The sequence below is a fragment of the Chenopodium quinoa genome, unplaced genomic scaffold (genome assembly GCF_001683475.1).
Source record: "Chenopodium quinoa cultivar QQ74 unplaced genomic scaffold, ASM168347v1, whole genome shotgun sequence".
Taxonomy (NCBI): Eukaryota; Viridiplantae; Streptophyta; class Magnoliopsida; order Caryophyllales; family Amaranthaceae; genus Chenopodium; species Chenopodium quinoa.
In genome coordinates, this window is record NW_018743943.1 from 507,860 (window position 1) to 531,631 (window position 23,772).

At 40.5% G+C, this 23,772-nt stretch overlaps 1 protein-coding gene across 1 annotated transcript; it reads right to left on the minus strand.

Annotated features, from left to right (window-relative positions):
- Positions 1-307: 307 nt before the first annotated feature.
- Positions 308-22,149, minus strand: LOC110688917 (glucose-induced degradation protein 4 homolog). The gene is made up of 8 exons (XM_021865667.1): positions 21,789-22,149; positions 21,551-21,606; positions 3,885-4,028; positions 1,478-1,551; positions 1,269-1,323; positions 1,131-1,193; positions 909-1,036; positions 308-752 (listed from the first exon to the last, which is right to left on the minus strand). The coding sequence occupies exons 1-8, from the start codon at positions 21,832-21,834 to the stop codon at positions 674-676; spliced, it is 645 nt and encodes a 214-aa protein (XP_021721359.1). The 5' UTR covers positions 21,835-22,149; the 3' UTR covers positions 308-673.
- Between the last annotated feature and the right edge of the window lie 1,623 nt (positions 22,150-23,772).

Genomic DNA, 23,772 nt, shown 5'->3' on the forward strand with positions numbered 1-23,772 from the left:
ACGGTTGGTTTGGTTTATAATTTATGAAAAACCAAACCAAACCGCAAACCGTATTTCCCAAAAAATCGAAACCAAACCGTATTTTTCCAAACCGCAAACCAAACCAAACTGCTAAAATGCGGTTTATTCTGGTTTGGTTACCGTCTAGACCAAACTGTGTACAGCCCTAGTCAAAGGTTGTAATATTCCGGAATAATACATAGGTCGTTATATTTTGAACGGACCGCTAAAAGGTCATAATATTCCTGATAATTTTTCTAATAACAATTAAAAAAAATGTTAGTGGTAATAACTAAAACGTCAATTATAATAGGTGGTAATAACCAAGGGAATACTGACAAAAATATAATAGACTTGAATACTGTGTGTCAACTAGCTAAAATGGTTAGTTTTTGAGTGATGAACCAAGACATGGAAATAATTTCTGTCAATTACTCATGGCACACTACCAAAACAAAGCATCAAAGGACACTCAAATTGTTGAATTAACATTTCTTAATTTTGGTACTCATTCTATGAATAATTGAATGTTAACGTATAACTGAAAACGAGAATCTTACAACCAAGCAGCCCCTAATTTTACAAGTCGATTTCTAATAAATCTGAATTTGCATTTGGGATATCTTCAGTCAGGGCAGTTTCAACAGCATTCACTATTATGATTATACAATCTTCATTGTAACTCATACGTTGAAAAACTGAAGCCAGACCTCCCTTCATTACTAGATTTTAACTCCAGCTTCTGAAAAGGACTGCAAAACCATATTCATGATAAAATCAACACTACAAGATCCACAAATACCACGAAGTTTACGTTCAAAACCCCTCTCCCCAACCTTGCCCTAGTTTTCATCTTCAAGAAAATAAAATGAGGACATGTATTACTGTTAAAAGCATTATGTTAATACCTGCTATTAGGATCATAGTAGAAGCCATTAATGGAGCCATCATTACAGGAGAAGCATACGTAATAAAAGCCCGCTATTGTTAAGCCGCAGTCAGTACCAACATTTACAAAATACTGTTCCTTCCATCTCTGCGTTAGATCCACAAATAAATGGTTTAAATTATAATTAATATCCTAAGTTATCCTTCCATTTCTGATATAGCAGGAAAACACACCAACTTACCATGAAAATGAATGGATAGTTACTCAAGTCCAGTGACTTCCCACCATCAACCTCCACTTGACTCTAATAAGACATCATATCAGACTACAAAGATAATATATTCTGCTCAGGCACAAAATATATTTTGGAATTACTTACCAAAAGGGGTGCAAAGGACTGAAATTTTGTCCAGTGCCTAATATCATCCTCAGGCCTACAACAGTATTTCAAGCCAAGAGATAAATTTAATTTAGAAAATGTTAAACCGACCTCATATTTATAGCTTAGATAATCCTCACAATGAAAGCTAAGGAGCCTAATTGTAAAAACCTCCCATATTCTTTCAAGTAAAGGGATAGAAACCTCACGTTGCCTCCCATTTTCCAGTGAAGAAGGTATAATTCTTGGTATCAACAATTTCCCCTTCCCAAAAAGTCACCACCTGTATGTTGTTACCAGAGAAGCTTGTCAGCAATGCATCGTAGACTATGGAAGCAGAAAAAACAATTTATGCAAACATTTAAAAATTATTAAAGTCAGAATTAGGCCTGTCTCCCCCTCCCTAAATAATTACTTCCTATCATCCTTTGAGCTGATTCTCCATCATATATATTCTCTTTACATTCTTGTTTCTCTTCTACTAATTGACTTTTACCCTTCTCTTTCCCCAAGTTCCAATCAATAACTCTGCATGGCATTCACTGCCGCGTCTCTTGTGGTAACTCTATGGCGGCCGGCATAAAACCTTAATCACATCTTATGGACATTAAATGCGAGGATATTAACACATATGCCAACATAAAACAAAGTATATTCTTATCAAGGAATGGTAGGAGAAAGGGTCATATTGATTGTAAGTTGAATCCTGGTGAGAGTACAACCTAACATAGATTGGTTGTGGTTGATTTTTGTTGTAAGAGATATATAAGACCACACCTAGATCCTAAGCATAAGTGGTGGAATTTTAAAGGGAAGAACCATCAAAATTTGTTGCAAACTAGCAAGGAAAATTTTCTTTCTTATAACATGGATTTGGATATGGATTTAGTGTAAATTAAATGAAGCATAACCAAAAGAAAGTGGTGGAAAAGGTCCTACAAGAATCTAAAAGGAAGCATGTTGCCAAATAAGAACACATCTTGGTGTAATTAAAAAGTGACGAGTGATTAAATCGCAAACAAGAATAATATACAATGTATGGGAAAGATAAGATTTATAAGTATAAAGAAGCTAGAAGGGAATTAAAGAAAGTTGTACGAGAAGCAAAACCGAAGGTGAATTTAGAGCTGATGCAAGGTTGGATATGAAAGAAGGGAAAACGGCATTGACTTGCTCATAGATGATGATTATAGGAAGGGCAAATGTGTGAAGGAGATAAAGGTCTTACTTAATAATTTATTCAATGGAGATCAGTTATTAGGATTTAACAAAAAGGGAGAGAAGTCAATATAGCATTCAATAAAAAAGAATGAAAGAAACTATTAAGGTTTAAAGATGTTTAAGGGAGAAAGGAACTGAAGGTGGACAACATTTTTCAACAAGATATACAAATGCAATAAGATGCCATTGAAGTGGAGGAAAAGTACTCTATTCCCTTTGTACCCAAAAAAAAAATGTCAAGGATTGTGCATTATTGAGAGATAAAACTAATGAATTATACAGTTATACTATAAAACTTTGAAAGCAAGTGATTGAACAAAGGTTAATGAGAAGAATGAAATATAGAGAGCTAATTTAGCTTTTGGCTTTATGCTAGGACGAACAATCATGGAGGTAATTTATTTCATGAGATAGCCAATGGAGAAGTATTGGGATAAGGACTAACATATGGTTTTCATCGATTTGGAAAAGTCCTATGACAAGGTCCAGAGATACTTTGGTGGGTTTTTAATAATTAGAGGTATTTTTGAAAAAAAAATATATTAACATCATTCAGGGCATATACGAAGGAGTTAGCACGAGAGTGCAAATCTGGGAAGATATAAGAGCTCCGTAGCTATCACAATTATAGTACATAAGGTTTTACACATAGCCATTTTCTTTTAGCTATAGTCATAGACAAATAAACGAATTCAATTAAGATGTTGTACCTTGTGCATAATGTCTGTTAATGAATGATGCCTAGATGAGAGGAAAGGTGGTGTTAAAAGTATAATAGAATTTTAGAGATGGAATCTGGAATCATCGAATTTTCTACAAACATTTCTCTATTTCTCCTTAGAAAAATACCTTTTATCATGTATTCCCTCCGTTTTTAAATACTTGCTCCATTTTCCTTTTCCCGCCGTTTTTAAATACTTGCTCTATTTCCTTATTTGAAAAAGTTTTATATTATTTAATTAATTTCTCTCAACTAGTGGGACTCAGTATAATTGTATTTTATTACCTTTTGATTCTCTCTCCTCCAATTTACATTTCACCAACCCCACTACCTCCTTATTTTATTATTTTTTCCAATTTCTCCTAAAACTCCACGCATGGAGAAATGAAGCTAGTATTTAAAAACAGAGGGAGTATCAGTCTCATAAATAAACATTATCTGGTGTGGTGTTAACCTGAAGCCAACGAAACACAACTTGTTTATCTTTGAACAGGTAGACATGAAATTTCTACAATGTTCAAAAATGGCAGAAATCTCCAATTACATGAGATTGTTATTCACTGAAATTCTTCATCAATTCCTATCTAGTATCAACAAAAGTAAGCAATAATAATTCTGATAGAGAGCTTGTATGAGAATTCATATTATCATCATCATTCAGAAGAATGGCTTACTGGTGTATCTGCCATTGGAACATTAAGAGCTTCCATTGTGCCACACAGATATCCATGCTCTAGGTCACAACCTTGTATACGTACATTGACTCTCCAAGCTTCGTCCTTTTGTACACTGGAAACATTTTGAGTTCCAGAAAATGCCTAAAACAGAAAAGAATCACAATCATACATCATACCTAAAACTGCACCATTACATCACACATAACACTAGAATATTGCGGTACTCATACTTCAATCTTGCAAGTAAATAGCAAAGTATTAATGGCAGTTAATGATTTTATAAGATAAGAAAAGAAATCATAAAAGAATAAAGAGAAATTTACAGTATATAAGGAATACGAGTCTTCTCATTATGTACAATATTAAAATGCAATCAATAACTGCCAATAAAAAGATCATTACTCATGGCTAATACATCATTATGTTGGGAGAGGTTTGAGGCAAAAAAGAAGTTTAACCAACTCAAACCTCTTATAAAAGTGTTTAAATGAGAGAGAACTGAAAGAGCTTTGTGCCCAAAAAGCTACTATTAGCAGCTTTTTGATGAGAGAGGTTTATGAAAGTTAAAATGACTCTTTTATTAAAAGTTGGTCAAATTTATCACCTATTACAAAGTTAGCTTAAGAATACACATAATGATAAACTAGGCATGTATGATTATTGGTCATTTTACATAATATAGTAGCTATTGGCTACTTACCAAACACTTTTACATAGACAACTAATACAACCAGGTAGTGAGACCCACTTATAGAAATAACAACTAATACTCTTTAATAATTAGTGTGTCGAGTCATTTTTTAAAACCGTTTATAAATTTGTTGTCACTAAGAATTAGAAAAAGTTGAAAAGAACAATCCCACCTTCGCTCTCAAAACGAGCCAACCTTTGCGTATTCTGGGAATGAGCCAACCTTTGCATCCTGATTTCTCTAAACAAGCCTTTAACCAGTTTTTGGTAACCGATTCTAGAAGGTAACTTTCCACGTGTCACCTTAATTGGTCTTTTTTTAAAATTTTAAAATAATTTTTTTTTTAAAAAAAAAAAGGAACCAGCTCCTTCCTCCCTCTATGATCCCTCACCTGACTCACCCCCCCACCCCGGGCCTCCCCCGTTAGCTACCTCTTTCTCCAGCACCCAACCAATCACCATGCACCTTCCCTTCCTCTCTCAGCACTGCACTTCCACCATCAGCAATCAACAAAGCCGCACAACCACTGATCTTTGACTACTACCAGCAGCCTGTAATGGACTGATATTACTCGATATAATAATCGTACAACAAAGGAGAAAACCCAGAAATTTGATTAAACAAATTAATGGTTTCTTACAAATGGTAGTAGTAAGTTAAGCCGATAAAGCTCCAATAGTGACTTGAGGTCACAACTCTCCTAAGGAATCACTCCAATATTCTGCCTCCCTTCTTCTTTCTACCCTCCCTCTATTTATACTAAACCTACTGACCAAAACCTAATAATAATACTAGAATTCCCAAATTACCCCTCCTAAAGCCAATCTATAACACAGCCCCACATCGACCACTGCACCTTGCAGGGACGCAGCTGCCCAACACCACACACCCTCCTTCCTGGCACAACAGCATGCCACCATCCCACCACCAGCAATCAAATAAGCCACACAATGACCACAACCATCACTCCTCAACCACAACCAGCAGCCCCACACCGACATCCAACTACCGCACCTAGCAAGTTAGCAGCCACAACAAAAACCATCAAAATAACAAACATTTTCCCAGGAGGCCAGGAAGCGATTATACCATCATGTTGGGGATGGATTTTTGAATCCTCTTGTAAATGAGGATACGACGTCGTTTAATCATCATCGAAAGTCAAATGATGCGTCACTCGCTCCTTACGTCACAGGGCTTTCGAAGCCACAAACCAGCGAGCTTCGAATGTTTCTAATAACCTCAACAATCATAGTAACCCATCATAGAAACACCCATTCGGTCCAGTAGCCGGCGAAGGATCCGAAATGAGGGAAACAACAGCCGCAATTGGCATATGTTCATACATTGGTGGAGCGAGATTAAAGGGGAAAAAAAAAAAGAGAGAGAACGTATTTGCTGCTGATTTTGGTTATTGCTTCCTGGAAGGGGTGGGGGTTGCCGGGGAAAGGGGTTGTGTCGTGGTGGTTTTGGTGGAAGAGAGAGTGGAAAGGTGACAAGGGAGGGATTAAAGAAAAAACAATTAAAAAAAATTGCAGGTTGTAGGTAACAAGACTTGTTTTGAAAAGATAGGGGGCAAAGGTTGGCCCGTTTCCAAAATACGCAAAGGTTGACTCATTTTGAGTAGGTTGAGCAAAGGTGGGATTATTATTTTCAATTTTCCTTAATATTATTGAACAACCTTGCATCTATTGCATGGGGTTCAACCCAGTACTATTGTAGACTAAATAATGAATTCTTATCCTACATTTCCTCTTATTGTTTAGTATTTTAGCATCCCATAATTTATTTATTGTCATGCATAAATATTATTACATCATCTTGTTTTTTTAGTATTTTAGCATCCCATAATCTAAGATGGATTGTTTATACATCATCTCAAGTATTTCAAAATCACCTCTTAGAGTTTGAAGGAAAACCTTCTTTAATCTAATTACTCCTTCAATTGAATTTTAAAGAGTGCCCCATGCTTGTTCAAACCTAGTTACATTAGCAACTTTCTCAAACATATCATCATCCAAACCATAATGGATGATCTTAAATTCCTAAGTGCATTTTGGTCTTTTTTTTCTCGCCCTTTTCAAAGCTTATTTCTCCGTTTGGTTCAATTTTAGAGTTTTAGACTAATGTGCATAGCCATTCTCAATTATATCCCAAACTCCTTGTGCACCTAGAATAGTTTTCATGCAAAGAGGCCATTTATCATAAGTTTCTTTAGTGAGTCTAGGATATTGAAAAACTACGAGATTATTTTTTGTCCCCATAATTTATTAGAAGCGGGATGGACACTCACAATAATATCCCACAATAAGACAATATATGCACTTAAAATAATTCTCATAATTCTTTAGAATTCCCTCAATGTGAATACTACAAAAATCAAATACAAAATGCATTTATATAATGTTGCTGTAAACTAAATAATGAATTATATCCTACATATTCTCTTATTATCTACTCCTTCCATAGTTCCTGTTTGTGTTTTTTCCCGGTATTTAAAAAATGGGAAGAGAAACTGGATAAAGTACATTAAAAAGATGAAAATACAATTAGAGGCTAAAGTTAGAGAGAGAAAGTGGGAAAAAGTACATGCAAGTGTAAAAATCAAGGGTAATTCAGAAAGTTCAATGAATAATGTTAAAAAAATTAGGGTATAATAGTCTTTATATACTATCCAATAATAGATATAGGAACAATATTTTGAGTCTCCAAAATAGGAAAATAGGAACAATATTGTGGGACGGATGTAGTATTTTAGCATCCCATAAATTTCTCATTGTCATGCATTAATATTGTTACCTTATTTGTCTAGTTTAGCTAATTTTTCCTTCTCTCTCTCTCTCTCTCTCTCTCTCTCTCTCTTTCTATCTCTCTCTCTCTCTCTCTCTCTCTCCTTCTCTTTCTTTGTTCCATGTTCTCTACTCTTTTTTATTCTTTCTACAATCAAATGTTCAGGACCCAACAAATAAAGCACTTGCATTTTGAAGATAACAAAAACAATGTTCTTAATTTGCACTTTTTTATTTGTTATACTAGAACAAAGTTAAATTATAAAATCTGTTAATGTTATTATTAACTAGAAAAACTAGACCTCAGATATAAACATAAGTCTATTTTTGGTACATGAAGTTAAACAAAATTACATTTGGACAAACTCAATTTTGGACATACTTTAAGTAACTAAGATTCAAAAAGATGTTTCAATTTAAGACCTCCATTCTTTTAACTCCTTTTTGCTCACAATAACCAAAACAATTAAAGATGGGGAAATTTGCAACAATTTGGAAAAGGCATAAACTAAACTTTTCTTGTAACAGTTAGTTATACTTTATAAAGAGGAATTTTGAAAGCCAATTGAATGAAATAATTCATGATGAGACATCTTCAAATAGATAACTTATCTTAGCCATCCAAATTTGTAATCTAAGAAGAATGTTACCCTATTTAGGGAGGTAGTCAATCAGTCAACTACTACTACTTTATGAAACTGGATGCAAAATAGAGATCACCAAAGTGGAATTTTATTTAACGGTTATTGCTGCCAACCAAATGTGACTGTGTCATCCTCATTGAACTTCATATTTCATAACAAAAATCTATTAGATTTATAGCATGCTTGATTGAAAAGTGGGGAGAGAGAGAGAGAGAGAATGAAGGGGAGATATGAAGTCATTAAGACAAAGGAGTGAGTGGAAGGATGATATGAAGGGGAGTGGAGAAGATCTGACTTGCTAGTGGGAGGGGATTCATTCATTAGGTGAGTTAAGGGATAACTTATTATATCAAGGAGATAACGAACATAACACAAGAAACCAGCAGAGAAAAGATGTATGCAACTAGAAAACATGCAAATGGATAATTCAGTGCCTAGCCATATAGTCATGGTCACACTGTGGGACACACTCCTGCTTACTTAGTGGCAAGGGAGCAAACCAGGTGCAGAGCCCACATTTCAGAAATAGGCGCTGTTGCCGATTGGCAACAAGAGGGGTAAGGGTTCATCGAGCTTGTGAATGCAAAGTTCGGCAAGGGGAACACGCGAGATAACGACAAGATGTTATCTTGTAAAAAATGAAGCTTTAAAACAAGCGAGCTTTAAGAAGAATGTTACCTTGTTTCGTTAGACTTTTAACTATAAAACCTCATACCAAGAGGGCAAGAGGATTCTAACTCTACCCCATCCCCCTAGAAATTCATGCTCACCTCACCCCCTAAGAATAACAATCCATTTGTTTAATGAGATACGTAAATCATTCCAACAATAAACCAAACGACTTTAAACTAATGCCGGAAAATATGAGATTCCATATCAATCTATTCCAAATACAATAAACCAAATGACCCCTAAAACACAATAAAAAGGAGTGTGGTTCAAACACATTCTTGAAAAGCTTTCAAAGGCCTAATTACCTCTAAGCCTACTAGGCCGACAATTTTAGCGATTCTACTTAGTTTCAAAAGGCGCAAAGCGTACCAAGGCGCAAAAGTCCTTGGAGCCTAAGCGCAAGGCAAAGGCGCTCACCTTTTGTAGGTGACGCACACTTTATCATAGAGAAAAGAAATAATAATTTCTATTAAATAATTGTTGTTTTGGGTGTTTTTGTCCCTCGGGAGAGTTACAGCTCAGAGGCTGGTTGCGCACAGCCTGTACCTGCAAAACAACGGAGACTCCGGGTGGTTGGAGCTCTGCCTTCGACGATCGAGTTAGTACTTGAAGATAAACGGAAGAAGATGCGGAAAAAGAGGTGAGAGGAGAATGTAAGGTATGCTTTAATAATTGTATATGTCCCAAAATGGGGGAAATCTCCCTATTTTATAGGCTCATTGGGAAATATGCCCTTGATTAGGTCACTCTGACCTAATCATTCTATGTTGCGCCGAATTACGGCTTTCTTGGGATTTGGGCCATTGAAGGTCGCCTTTTTCTCCCAAGTTCTAGGAGAGACACGTGTCAGAAGGAGATTGGCCCAATTCATACCAACCAGGGTATGACACGTGTCAAGGTCTGATTGGGCCACGTGGCATGGGTAAAATTACCAAAAACATTTGCCCCTCATAGATGTGACGTGGCGCGCCATATGGCATCTGTGACACATGTCACTGTTCCGTAGGTGGCGAATAAAAAGGGTTTTTTTTTCTGTGAAAATTTTAACTTTTCACATTCCGGGGAAATTACGAAATTACCCTCAAATTTACCCCTCTATAAATACTAACTTTACCCCCTAGTTTTGGACGTTTTCAAAACATTCTAGAGAGAGAGAGTCTGCCTTCTACCTGTGTGTGAACACAAACTTGGTATTTTTCCCGCCTGCGTCAGCCGGTTCTCAACCGCCTGTGCCTCAAACAAGCAAGATCATCTTCTGCAGCGACTCAGTCGGACCTCGCCGTTTGCCCCCCTTTTAGAGACAAACGTAAGGTACCGCCTCTACCCCATTCAACTCATTTCATTTATTTTAATTCATTCAATAAATGGACTCACGGCCTAGGTTAGTAGTCGGCCGGTAACCTAGGACGACTGAGTCTAGGACTGGGAGTGCCGGCTCTAGGTGTATAGAGCAATATTATACTCGTCAACCGACAGACAACCACCACACGGCGTCGAAGAGATAGTACTTTGGAAGTGTCGTCTAATAAGGTAACCCCGGTTGAGGGGTCTGAGGATAATGAAAGTTTTGGGGAGTATTCCCCATCTAGAATCCCAAGAACCCCTAGCGATACGATCTTGTATGCGGGCAAAGGCGGTGAGGGGACCGTCTCCCAAATTGAAGTCGATCAAGCTGACCCTGCACACCGAAACGGGGAAGAGTCCACTTCAGGTCAGCCGGTGACCAAGGAGACGAAGAGGACTCCGCCTCGGGGTCTAGCTCTGAGAACGATAGTGACACTCCCCTCCCCCCGCTTGAGGATAGTGAGGTTGAGGAGAGAAAAAAGTGGGAGGATAAAGACGATCCTTTCAACATTCATGTTTCCGCTAAGGACAGAGAGATCATGTCAAGCGATATTGAGGGCTTTGTAAAGAAGCGGCCCTTGGGTAAAGGTTATACCATGCGGTGAGGGCCATTCTTAGGGCTTATGGCCTAGGAGTCTGGCAGCTCTCACCAAACTCATGGGCCAACATTTTGGGGTATGTTGCCGCCTGTGAGATGCAAAACTTGAACCCAAGCTGGCAAGCTTTTACACATGCATTATTTGAGTCGCAACCCAGGCGGCGGAGGGCCTGATACACTCTGACCATCCTTCCAAAGTATCAGATGACATTGGACAAGGTGTCCAAGTATGACGGTTGGAAGACACGGTTTTATTTGTTGTCTGCCCCAACCCACTAAGAGAACCGGGAGATGCGCCGGTATAATAAGAAACCCGACCTTCTGGGTCGCAAATGTGCCCTCCCCAAAATGCCGGGAGACGACTATGATGCGATCATGGAAACCAAGTTTTTTGAGCTCCGTCCGGAGACTCTCAACCGGGGACGTAATCTAAGTCCGTAATAATTTGATTCCTATGTGCGCATGGTTCAAGGACGAGGCGTTCTTGTCCGCCTGCGGTCTCAGCACTATGATTCCAAAACGTACGTTTGACCGGCATCTGGTTTAATGCCGCTTGTACTTCTGCTACGTAGTCATAATTTTATTTAATGTTTTTGCTATATTTTTGCAGAAGACGCTCTAAATATGGTGGCCAAGGAAAAGACCCCCAAACGGTCCTCCGCACAAATCAGAAGGGACCTGGCGGAGGACAGGGCTGCCAAACTAAAGGCAGAGGTAAATACCCTTTCCTTAGCCCTATTTTTATCAGACGCAACCGGATGCTTAACTTGTTATTTATGTTGCAGGGTGGAGAACTTCCCAAGTCCTTCACCAAAGACCTCTTCAAACGGGGGCCTGGAGGACGCCTCCACTCCAGTCAAACCTGCTAAGTCTGCAAAGTCGACTTCGGGTAAGATAGGCCCTGATTGGGAAGCACCGCCTCCGGATCGAGAAGAAGAACACCACTATAGGAGGCTTCGAAGTGGGCTTTGACTTGGTCCCATCCGGCCTTTCTGCGCCTGTGGGTGGAGCAATCCCACAAGCTCCTGAAGTTAAATTCAATCCCTTCGAATCCTCGCCTAAGCTGGCTGGCCATTGCGAGTGAAATCTCACTCGCAACAAACTTCCTCGTCAGACAGCCGTTATCAAACTAGTGCCGCCTATATAGCTCACTCACCTTTAACGTATGGTGCAGATCAATCCCCCCAATGGCCGGCCGGATGTCCAGGCGCCCTGGTGGCGGTGCATAAGAAGGAGCAGGATGCGATCCCTGGCATAGAGGTGTTCAATGTTGAACGGATTCTGTCTCTCTGAGGTACACTTAATTCCTTTTTTCTGCAATTTAGCATAAGATACCCCACATGATTGACACCGTTTGTGTTTACAGACCATGCTCTGGGTTTGAGGGACTCAAGCGACCATATGCCCGGAAGAGGGAGGTAAAAAGAGCCATTAAATCAGCTAGGGATTCACAAGATGTTGCTGAATATGAGTGTACAATTAGTGAACTTGAATCTAAAGCCATCTTGATGAAACAAGCGGAGGAGGTTAAGGGTCTCAAGCAATGGAGAAGGCAAAGGAGAAAGCCACAAACTCAAGAAGGCGGAGGAAGACCTCCAGACCTTGCAGGGTGTCTCCCAAGAGAATGCTAACCTCAAGGCGGAGGGTGAGAAGCTGAAGCAGGACTCGGAGCTGGTCTAGAAGAACCTTAAGGCGGCTGAGGAGCGGGTGGTTGCTGAAAAGAGGAGGATGCTGACACCCGGATGAAGATCGCCTGGCTGCCCTTTATCCCGATAAAGACTACCACCTGTGGTCTCTGGCTTTCCAATATGCCGAGACAGTAGTCTATTTAAGGGAGAAGGGTGAGCCGGAGCCCGAGTTCTTCGCCGCCTGGATGAACAAAGAATGCCAAGGAACTCCCTGGGGAAAGGGAAGCCATCGATGTCCAATCTGATGAGGAGAACCCCAAGGAGGACCAGGCAGATACTAATGAGGCCTATGAGGGGATCCAGCATCCAGAGAATTGATGTTTTTCAGTCGCAGTATGCCATGTATTTTAGGATTTTTAGATCTTTCCGGCCTACGTGCCGAGAATGTGTTTCTACCGACTGTGGAGTCGGATAACAATTTACTTTCTCCTATCCTAGATGTTATCCGGTTAATAATATTTATCCGGCTTTTTTGTCAGTTTTGAAGGAAAATATGCCGACTAAGTCGGCTTCATGAAATTTTATTTTGTTTCAATTTTATGCATATGTATTATGCAATTTGATATTTTTGCCTATCTTTTTTAAAGCATGCAGCAAACTTTTAAAGCATGCGGCAAATTCAAACAGTATACCGACTATTCTTGCCCCTGGCGACTGTGTGATTGGTTTCGGTACTTGTAAGATTGATTGATTTTGGAATGTTTGATACTTTAAAGAGTATGGAATGTTCCAAAATCAATCAATCACAATAGTGATTGCCCCAAACCAAGTGCACAACCGTCAATCAGCAGCCATTGTACCCAAATCAGGAATTCACATAGGATTCTTTACTAGTCAGACGGCCAATTACCGTTTGGCGGTCAATGGAACAAGGGGACATTGTCCGCCTATCTGATGGGCTTCACATAGCTTAAAGGCCGTCTGGAGTACCTTCAATCCATTGTTTTTTAATCACCTGTCCTATTGGGGCAACTGGTATTTCGTTGCTAGCCAAGCGATGGATCTCAGACATTCTGAGACATTCTGGGACATCTTCAATCCATTGTACCTTAATCGCCTGCCCCATTGGAACTGGTACAACTTCGTTGAATAGTCTAACAAAGAACTGTTGATGTCTCTTGACATCCGGTTTTAAACTTAATCATTCTTTTAGACTATTTTGGTCAGACAGCTATGAGTTAACCAATTTGGTCGTTCAATCTTTGTCGTCTGAGCAAACGATAGAATGCCCTCTGCGACGATAACACTTGGAGGGGCTTCGCCGTACACCATACTCAAATAGGAGCAGACGAATTTATAAAAACAATGTTGCATATGACCATTGGCCTCGGTTTTAATTCTAATTTTAGCCACTAAGTCTTTTGACTTAGTTTAATTTCATATTTAAAAGTCCGCTTGTGCATTGCCCAGACGGAGGTCCGAATATAAACATTATGTTAGCCGCTAAGTTTTAGCCTAGTTTAATTTCATATTATGTTAGACGGTAACTTGGATTGCGCATGCATATATACAAAGCAATTAAATCAATAATGAAAACAAAAGGCAACTTTTCATTGATAGGCTTTTTATTTACAAAAATTTACAGGCCTCAGAATTAGTACTTTTTCAAGTTATCTACATTCCAGGTTCTAGGCAGCTGCCTGCCGTCTGGAGTTTCCAAGCGGTAGGTACCGTTTCTAACTTCTTCATAAATTCGGTAGGGACCTTCCCAATTAAGAGTTAGCTTTCCTTACTCATTGGCCCTACCGGTTGTCTCCATTTTGCGTAACACAAAGTCACAAAGTCCCCAACTTTCAAGGGTCGTTTGTGCACTCTCTTGTTGTAAGCACGAGTCATTCTCAGACGGTAAATCTCATGACGCAAGGCGCCATTGCCCCTGTGCTCCGGGAGTGAGTCCAATGCTAGCCGCATGGCCTCTCAGTTTTCTTCTTCATCATATGACATGACTCGTAGAGTCGGCTCATAATGCTCAATGGGAAGACGGCTTCAACACCGTAAACCATGAGGAATGGAGTTTCGCCGGTTGCACCTTTTTCTGTTGTTCGGTGGCCCCCAGGACGTGAATTAACTCTTCAGCCCATAAACCACCGACTCTTTCAACTTTCTTCTTAATACCGTCTCAGATGAGTTTGTTGAAGGCTTCAACCTGGCCATTTGCTTGGGGTCGGCCGACTGATGCAAAACAGTATAAGATCCCTTGATCTCCCAACCAAGTTTTGAGCTGAGGCGTCTCAAATTACGGTCCATTATCAAATACCATAGACATAGGTATCCCAAATAGGGTGATAATGTTCTTTCATATGAAGGAGATGACATCTTTTGTCTTGATGTCTTTTACCGCCTCCGCTTCTACCCACTTGGTAAAATAATCCACAGCCACAAGAATATAGCGTTTTCCGCGTGGTGCAGGCATATACGGACCTAGAATGTCCATGCCCCATTTAGCAAACGGGACTAGGTGTGGATTGCCGTCTGATTAGTAGCCGGGCAATGGATGAGCTTGCAAAACCTTTGGCACTTGTCACATTTTTTAACAAATTCCATAGCATCCGACTTCAAAGTGGGCCAGAAATAATGTCGCCTGGCTCTAGGGATCCGCCTAAGTGGGAGGCGCAATATCCCGCATACAGCTCCTCGAGAACTTCTTTCCCCTTCTCCGGGGTAACACATTTCAATAAGGGCTTCAAAAAACCCGCCTTGAAGAGCTCTCCTTCTCCGATCTCGAAGTTTGTTGCACGTTTTTCAGCATGGCTGCTTCCTGGGGTGAATCAGGGAGCGTACTGTCTGCGAGATACACCTGGATGCCATCCATCCAAGTAAAACTTCGGTCCAGAATTCCAATGGGCTCGTCATCAGATATGCTTCGTTTTTCCATTATTTTCCAAAAGATTGACCGAGGCGCATCACAAGAGGCGGAGTATTCCAGTTTAGACAGAGCGTCCGCCTGATTGTTCTTAGACCGGGGCACTTGACTCAGATGAAATTCTTCAAGTGTCCCCGCTTCAGCCTTGATCGCCTGTAGATACTTGATCATAGCCGAATGGGTGGCTTCAAACTCACCATGGTATTGGCTAACGACCAACTGAGAGTCTGAATAGGCGTCAATTTTTGTTGCCTCTGCCGCCTTACACATGCGGATATCGGCTAGTAGAGCTTCATATTCTGCCTCATTATTTGAGGCCTGGAACTTGAACTGTAGTGCATACTCAAATTTATCCCCTTCCGGGGATTCATAGATTATGCTTACACCACAGCCGTTCATAGTAGAGCTCCCGTCTACATGCACCTTCCAAACCTGATCAAGGTTGTCCGAAGCAACCGGTCTTGTCTTTTCGACAATGAAGTCGGCAAACGCCTGACCCTTCACTGCCTTTCTTGGTTCGTAGGAGATTTCAAGACTTTGCATTTCAATAGCCCATTTGAGCATTCTTCCGGATGAGTTCAGGGTTGTCATTGGTCGCTTGAGGGGCTAATCAGTATCACCACCGGATGTGCCAGGAAATATGGTTTCAACTTCTTAACAGCCATGTATATAGCAAGGCCAAATTTTTCAACCATGGGGTACCGAAGTTCAGCATTTCTGAGCACATGGCTAATGAAATAGACCGGGAGTTGATTGTCGTCTCTCTCAGCAAGGAGAACAGCACTTAGGGCATGATCTGAGACGGCCCGGTACATGAAGAGCGTCTCCTTTGGCAGAGGGCTAACAAGCCTTGGTAAGGAGTGTAAATGTTCTTTCAATTTCATCATCTCCCCATTCAAATCGAGTCTTCTTCCTAATTGCCTAGAAGAAGTAAAGGCACTTGTCACCTGACCGGCTGAGGAATCTCCCAAGCGCACCAGGCAACCGGTAAGCCTCTAAGCTTCCTTAACAGTGCGGGGTGATTTCATGTCAATCACCGCCTGTATCTTCTCGAGGTTAGCCTCTATCCCCCTTTGATCAATCAGGAATCCGAGAAACTTCCCAGACTCTTAACACCAAAAACACACTTTTTGGGATTTAATATGACCTTATGCCGCTTGAATGTGGTGAAGGTTTCTCGGAGATCAGCCTAGTGATCCGTCTGTAGCTTGGATTTGACTATCATGTCATCAATATACGGCTCTACATTCCTCCCAATTTGATTAATGAACACTGTATTAATCATATGTTGGAAAGTAGCCGGCGCATTCTTCAAGCCAAACGGCATCACTTTTCCATAGGGGTATCTGATGGAAGCCGGAGTAGGCATCCATAAAACTCATTAAGGCATGACCGGCTGTAGAGTCGACCAGGCTGTCGATCTTTGAAAGCGGATAACTGTCCTTTGGATATGCCTTGTTGAGGTCTATGTAATCAACACACATACGTCAGGTACCATTCGGCTTCTTTACAAGCACAACATTCGCAATCCAGTCGGGGAGACATGGCCATTGAACCCAGCGTCCAGCCACCTGACTTCTCTCCTCGCCGTGGTTTCTTTTCTTTTGCCGGATGGGCTTCTTTTTTGGGTCCACGGCGAGTTTGTGGCCTGCGAGATCCGGGCTGATGCCTGGAATCTCCTCCACTTCAAAGGCAAAGATGTTTTTGAATTCTTTTTGGTGCAAGTCTGCACCGAGCCTTTCAAAGGCAGCCGTCCCCACCTTAACCGTCCGCTCTGGACGATTGTTGTCTAGAGGGATATCAATGTGCTCACCAGCCGGATGGGGATGGAGATCATCTTACCGTTCCCTGGTGAGCGATTGTTATTTCTTTTCCTTCTTCACCTCCACCGGCTTTTCAGTTTTTCTTTTCTTGGCGGCTGCTGGAGAGGGTGAATCAGGATCCTTGACTTCGTTAAGGTCTATTGGCTCCTTCAGCTAACCGGGGCTGCAGAAGTAGTCGGCTTGACGTCTGAGAGATAGCACTCTCTTGCCGTCTTCTGATCCCCGTTGAGGGAGCTAACAGAGCCATCATCCCTTTCATACTTGAGAAGCATGAGAGCTGGGATGATGACGGCCTTGCACTCGTTCAGAGTGGGTCGGCCAAGAATGATGTTGTAGGCGGTCAACTCCTTAACCACCAGGAATTGGACGACCATGTGTCGTCCTTCTCCCTTCTCACCCAGCCGGATGGGAATGTCAATTTGTCTCACTGGGTGCACGACTCCTCCACCAAAGCCAACTAATGGGTGGGAGACGTAGCGCAGACCGTCCCGCTTGTAATTAAGCCAAGACAGAAGAGCGACCCGTGTCTACGAGGATCCGGCCAACCAACTAGTTGGCGACCTTGCATTAAATGACGACTGGGTCGTCATGCGGTCGGCGAACTGTGCCCCGATCTTTCTTAGTGATGAGGACGTCTGGGAATGTTCTGCTTGAGGACGACTGTCCATCATCAACTGAATGAATCATCCTCTTTAGATGACCCTTGGTGCCCCAGATGGTCGGGCCACCGCTTGCGAATCCGCTTGCTATGGTGTAGACCGGATCCTTGTCAGTACCCGAACTACTAGTAGGCTAGACAGTTTTTTACGACTGTCGCGGATTCGTCTTAGAAGCCGCTTTGGACTTCAAGACATAGGACTTCAGCAAGCCCTTGTCAGCCACACGGTCCAACGTCCGCTTGAGACTACAGCAGAATTTATTCTTGTTCCGCGACTGAACAGAACTCTTCATAGGATTCGGTTTCTCAATGGTCACTCGGTCCTTCACCTCTGTAAAGATGATGTAGCACATGGTTCAAATATGCGGTTTCGGTTACGATCACGGGAACGGTTGTGGTGTCGCGGGAACGCTTATGATGCGTTGATCGAGGACCATGTCACGGTTGTCTCAATGCAAATTTGATTTCAAGATAGTAGAGGATTAGAGCCATTAGTGAGGTGATATGGGGTCATAATAAAAGATTTGAGCCATTAGTGGGTAGATATGGGGGAATATTTCACTATATCTGTGAACTAGTTTAAGTCCCGTGCAATGCACGGTTAATATTAAATTTTATAAAAAAAAACTTTAACTCATAATACTAATTCAAAAATAAATATAACTTTAATTTTACATGTAACTTTATCAATGTCAAGATTAGTGACACTTAGACTTGATTTAAGAAAAAAAAAAAAAGTTTTTTGAAGTTTTTATTTTTTGTAAAAAAATTCTAAGGATAGTACCCGTACATGCTACGTTAGTATTGGTACGACTTTTAAGAGTAGAAAATAAAGTGTATATAAATCTTAACAAAATTATTTTATTTTTAATTGAAATAAACATTATTGCAAAAGTAACAAAATTGGAAGAAAAAAAAAAGTTTATAGTATTATCAAAGACTAAAATAATATATAGCAGTATTGTTTAATAATATTTACCTCATTTTTTTTACAAAAATAATACCAAATAAAAGATTACTTATATGTAAAAATATATTAGTTGGGTTTATATGGAGATTAATTATTGTTAAGAATTTTGAATAGAAGAAAGATATTTTAAATTATTATAAAATTATTTCCTTAAAGTATCTGCATAAAAATAGGAAGTAAAATGGGCGGGAAATTTTTTAATGAGATTATGACAAGTGTCATTTTAGATTCGCTTTTAGTATAGGTTAATGATAGAAAGTAACTTTTGTGTGAAATAATAGATGTAACTTTCAATGCGGGGTGATTTCGGGTTGAAATGTTTGATTCGGACAAAATCGCGATGTTTATTAATACCCCTTGTTGATGTGGACAATTGCGGCTCGGTCAATTGAATTTCCTTTACAAAACGGCCCAACCAAGACGCCGCGACCTTGTTTTTATACCATGGTGTAGCAGTCTTTATTGAATTCATACCGCAAAACATACAGTTTGAATTCTTTCTTTTTCTTTTAGGACGGTTCATCAGGTTCCTCAACCGCCCAAACATCTTTTCTCTTTTTGCTCTCTTCAGCTTTTTGAGCCGGGCTCAGCCCCGACTCTCCTTTTGTTTGTCTGGAGGAGCAGAGGTCAGTAGCTTGAATAAATCACTTTGCCTCTATCAACGCCTCTTGAAGGGTAAAAACCCTCTTATGGACAAGGTCAAACTTCAAGGTCGACTCATCTTTCAGACCCTTGAAGAAGTCTGTATAGGCTACCTCGTTGAATTCTCACCCGGTTAAACCGCCTAACATAAGAGCGGAGCCCTTCTCTATCCCGTGCGGATGGTGCTCAAGTCGAGACTTGTCTTTTAGGCAGGGATGTTCATCGAGAAGTTGGAGGCAAACAGGAGAGCAAGGTTCATGAAACTATCGATGCACCCGGCTGGCTCACAGGTTGCCGAACCATTGTTGGAGTCGGGAAGCACCGACACCACATAGCGTCCTCCAACCCCTGCATGTGCATGAGGTTGGAGTAGGCCATGAGGTGGTCCTTCGAGTTGGTGGTGCCATCATAAGCACCCACAACCACATTCTTAAACTTGGTCGGCTATGCAGCTTCGGTTATCTCCTTGGTGAACACAAAAGTTTGTTAACCAAGTTTGAGCAAGTTTGAGCACACAGAGCTAGTCCAAAGGTTGGACATTGTATGCCGCCTGACCCAAAGAGGGTCGGCTGCATGAAATGAGGAGAATACTGGTCGTAGGTACATACGGTGCATTCCTGATCATCTGAGTGAACAGTATTTACCGCCTGTATGGCTCTCATGCAAGGATTGAGCATTCCCTGCGGATGTATTCTTAAAGCTGTCTGGAAAGCTCGAGGTTGAGGCTGTCAGACAGCTGCCGACCTCTCCTGCGGGTGATGATTTCCCGAGCGTCAGAAATTGATTTTTTGTTACCCACTGGTTGTTCATCCCGGCGAGCGGTTGTTGTATTCTTCTGGGGTAGAAGAATCTTGGACCAGTCAAGGGTCCCGGCTGCCTTGTCCTTTGGATGAGGAGTTGGCTGCCTGACCATGGAGGAGGCTTTCTTGCCGACTGGCCCATACTTGGGCCAGCCTTGCTCTTGGTGATCAGATCCTTGATTTCACCCTTGAAACTAGTCATGAATTTTATGAGTTCGTCCCGGGTGGCTGGGGCGGATCCACCTGCCGTATGGGTTTCCCCTTACGGCTAACCAGGGGATCGACTTGTACCCGTGATGGATGCGCTTAGTAATCAGAGAGCCATCTTTGGCTATGTAGGTTTCGACCTGAGGATCATCATCCTCTTGGTCAGTAAAGACCTCCGGCTAATTAACCGGGCGGCCAGGAGGTGGTACAGACTCTTGAATCATTCTTGAGGTACTCTTTGCTCAGACGGCGCCAAATGATTTGGGTGTTTTTGTCCCTCGAGAGAGTTACAGCTCAGAGTCTGGTTGCGCACTGCCTATACCTGCAAAACAACGGAGACTTCGGGTGGTTGGAGCTTCGCCTCCGACGATCAAGTTAGTACTTGAAGATTCAGAAGAAGGTGCGGAAAAAGAGGTGAGATCTTCTCGGGATCCGAGATCAGGTTGAAGTCTGTACCACCTAGGGTGCGGGGACACAACACAAATGAAACAAGATGTTTCGCATGACATCGTAGATTACATATACACATATATTAAGCTTACTTAATTGTTAAATCTTGTTGAATTGCTTATCTAAAGCCCATTAACTACTTATATTCTACTTTTCCTTCTTCTTATTGTCATTTGCACAATATCACATAGCTACAGTTACTAACTACTCATATAGGAAAACATTGAAGAAACAAACAATTTATAGAAGATTTCGGAAACAAAGCTACTGAAAAGCGTTTTTTAAGAAGCTAGAACAACTTTTTGAGCACTAAGTCTTCAACGTGCTGAAGCATACTCAGGAAGAAATCACTTTGTTAAATCAAATAGTCATATTTCAGTGAATAGAAGGCGACCAAGAGAAGATGCAAATATGATCAAGGTACAAAAATGGGTAGTTGAAGGGAGGCAAATCCTTGATTTAGAATATATATTGATTGTACGAAAACATAAATCACTAGTCAGACAGCAACAAAGATATCATAACAGACAAAAGCAATGATAAGCGCTACGAAATATGTCATGATTCTGTTCAAACACAAGCATACACGCTAGCTTTAGGTTCTCCATATGTCCAGTAATGCTAGTAGGGTCTTAATATGAGTAACATTGCAGGATATATCTTGTAGAAATTCAATGCCCATGTAACCAAACCCCAGAATTCATAATTGAACACAAAATTCAATTTAACAAATTATGAAAGTAGTGTTCAATACTTCAATCAAAACAAGATAGTTAATCGGAAAATTAATTGCAAATTATGAAAGTAGTGTTCAATCAAATTACCTGCCCAACGCCAAGTAAGGTACAAGGTGGAGGAGAGGTGTGCCCAGAACATGAACCTACAGAAATTGACCCAAAATTACATAAATATTAATATAATTGAGCCGAAATTACATAAATTAATATAATTAACCCAAAATTACATAAATATTAATATAATTGAGCCCAAATTATAAGTTCAAAACAAATTTGAAGAACAATGAAATTGAGGCAGATTGCATTATAGAAAATGTGGGAATACCTGGAATTTGCGAAGGTACAGAATTCTCGGAAACTCTCACCGGCATTCTTCAAGAATCAAGACGGATGGAATAGACTATAACAGCAAACTACAGTGCGATTGAAGTCTTTTTTTTTTTTTTTTTTTTTTGAGGGGATTACAGGTTGAAGTCTTGAACGAACTTACCTATTACGTTAACATTATAGGTTAGTCCGTCCGTAACCTAGGCGATGAACCGCTATTCAATGTTACGGACGAACAAATTGAGGGGGTTCATCGCCTATCGGTAGGGGTGAGCATGGGACGGACCCTGTACCGTTAGTACTAACGGCTCGGGTACCCGATACCCAAAATCATTAAAAGTGATATCCATATCCCGAACTGATAAATTCGGGTAGCCGGACTTCGGGCACCCGAATTTTCGGATCGGTTATCGGGTACCCAATAAGATATCCAATAATGATAATTAAACTTAATTATGTAGTTATTATAATATAATTTACCACTAATTAACAACAATATCATATAATTTTGACCAAATTATTAATAATATTACAAATCATTGATATTATAAAATAATTATACAGTAAAGTAAGAGTTTAGTTTTGAAAAAAGATAGATTAAAGTAGGGGAAAAAGGCAAAAAAAATGCTTATCGGAACGGATCAAGTAACCGTTAATTTTAAAATGATACCCAATAACCATACCCGATAACAAATTATCGGAACGGGTACCCGAACGGTTATGATTATCATATCGGGTACCCTAATTTTCGGAACGATTACGGATCGGTTTTTCGGGTTTTCGATTTTTCGGGTAGTTTTGCTCAGCCCTACCTATCGGTCCAAGACTGGACTGGACCGGATCGAAAACCGAAAATTAGAATTTCAAAAATCGAAAATCGGACCGATTAAACTAGAATCAAACCCAGATTGGAGAAAGAATCGGTCCAAAACCCGGACCGAATCGGACCGCTTTGGACCGATTTAAGAATTTTTCAAAAAAAGAATTCTAATTTGTTAATACTAATTTAATGGATAACTCAAAAAAGTAAAGGAAAAGCTACACTTTAACCTTTTTTTTTCTTTAATACAAAAAAACTCATAATTTTAAAGGTTTCTAAGCTTATTATCTTAACCATTATTTAAGGTTTCACACATATTTTTAATAAAAAAAATCAGTCCGGTCCAAGACCGTTATTTATAGGGTGATGGACCGGATCGGAAAAATAAATTTTTGGACCCGAAGACCGGTCCGAGGTGGTCTGGTCCATTTTATCGATCCGGACTAATTTATGAACACCCCTAACTGAATCTATGTATTTTCAGATCCGGTACAATTCCAAACTACTCCCTCATGTGTTTCTTTTAAATGCATCACTTTCATTATAAGAAAAATTATCTAAAATGTTTAGGGTAAAAATACCCTAGACATGTGGCTGAGAGACACGTGTCACTCTAGGATGGGTCCAACGTGGACCATTCCTCAGCCGACATGTGTCAGCCTCAGATGACAAATGGAATGACGTCTGCAGGGCCCAACCCAAAAACGCCGCAAAATGGCGCAACCTATTAGTGGAGGGCACATTTTCTAACGACCCTATAAATAGGAAGATTTCACCCATTTTGGTGACACATACGATTATTACAACAACCCAACATTTTCTCACATTAGAGAAAACACATGATCTCGGAATCCAAGAAAATCTTGCATTTATCTTTTCCACACCTTTTCATCTTCTACGACCAATACTAACTTGTTTGTCGGAGACGGAGCTCCTACCAACCAGAGTCTCCGTGTTCTGCAGGTACAAACCGCGTCGGACCAGTCTTGGTGACGTAACTCTCCTGAGGGACCAAAAAAACACCCAAAACATTTAACGCCATTTGTGGGGAGAGTACCTCCAAGATGGTTCAAGAGTCTATACTGCCGCTTGAAATGAACCGGCCTAGAGCCGATGGGGAGGTCTATACAGACCGGGATACATACAATGACTGTGAAGTCGA

Coding starts and splice junctions, on each gene's coding strand:
- LOC110688917 (XM_021865667.1), bottom strand. CDS start 21,834: ATGCCGGTGAGAGTTTCCGAGAATTCTGTACCTTCGCAAATTCCAG. Junction 1,194..1,268: donor AGTCCTTTGCACCCCTTTTG/GTAAGTAATTCC, acceptor ATGTCTTATTAG/AGTCAAGTGGAGGTTGATGG. Junction 1,037..1,130: donor ACTATCCATTCATTTTCATG/GTAAGTTGGTGT, acceptor GATCTAACGCAG/AGATGGAAGGAACAGTATTT.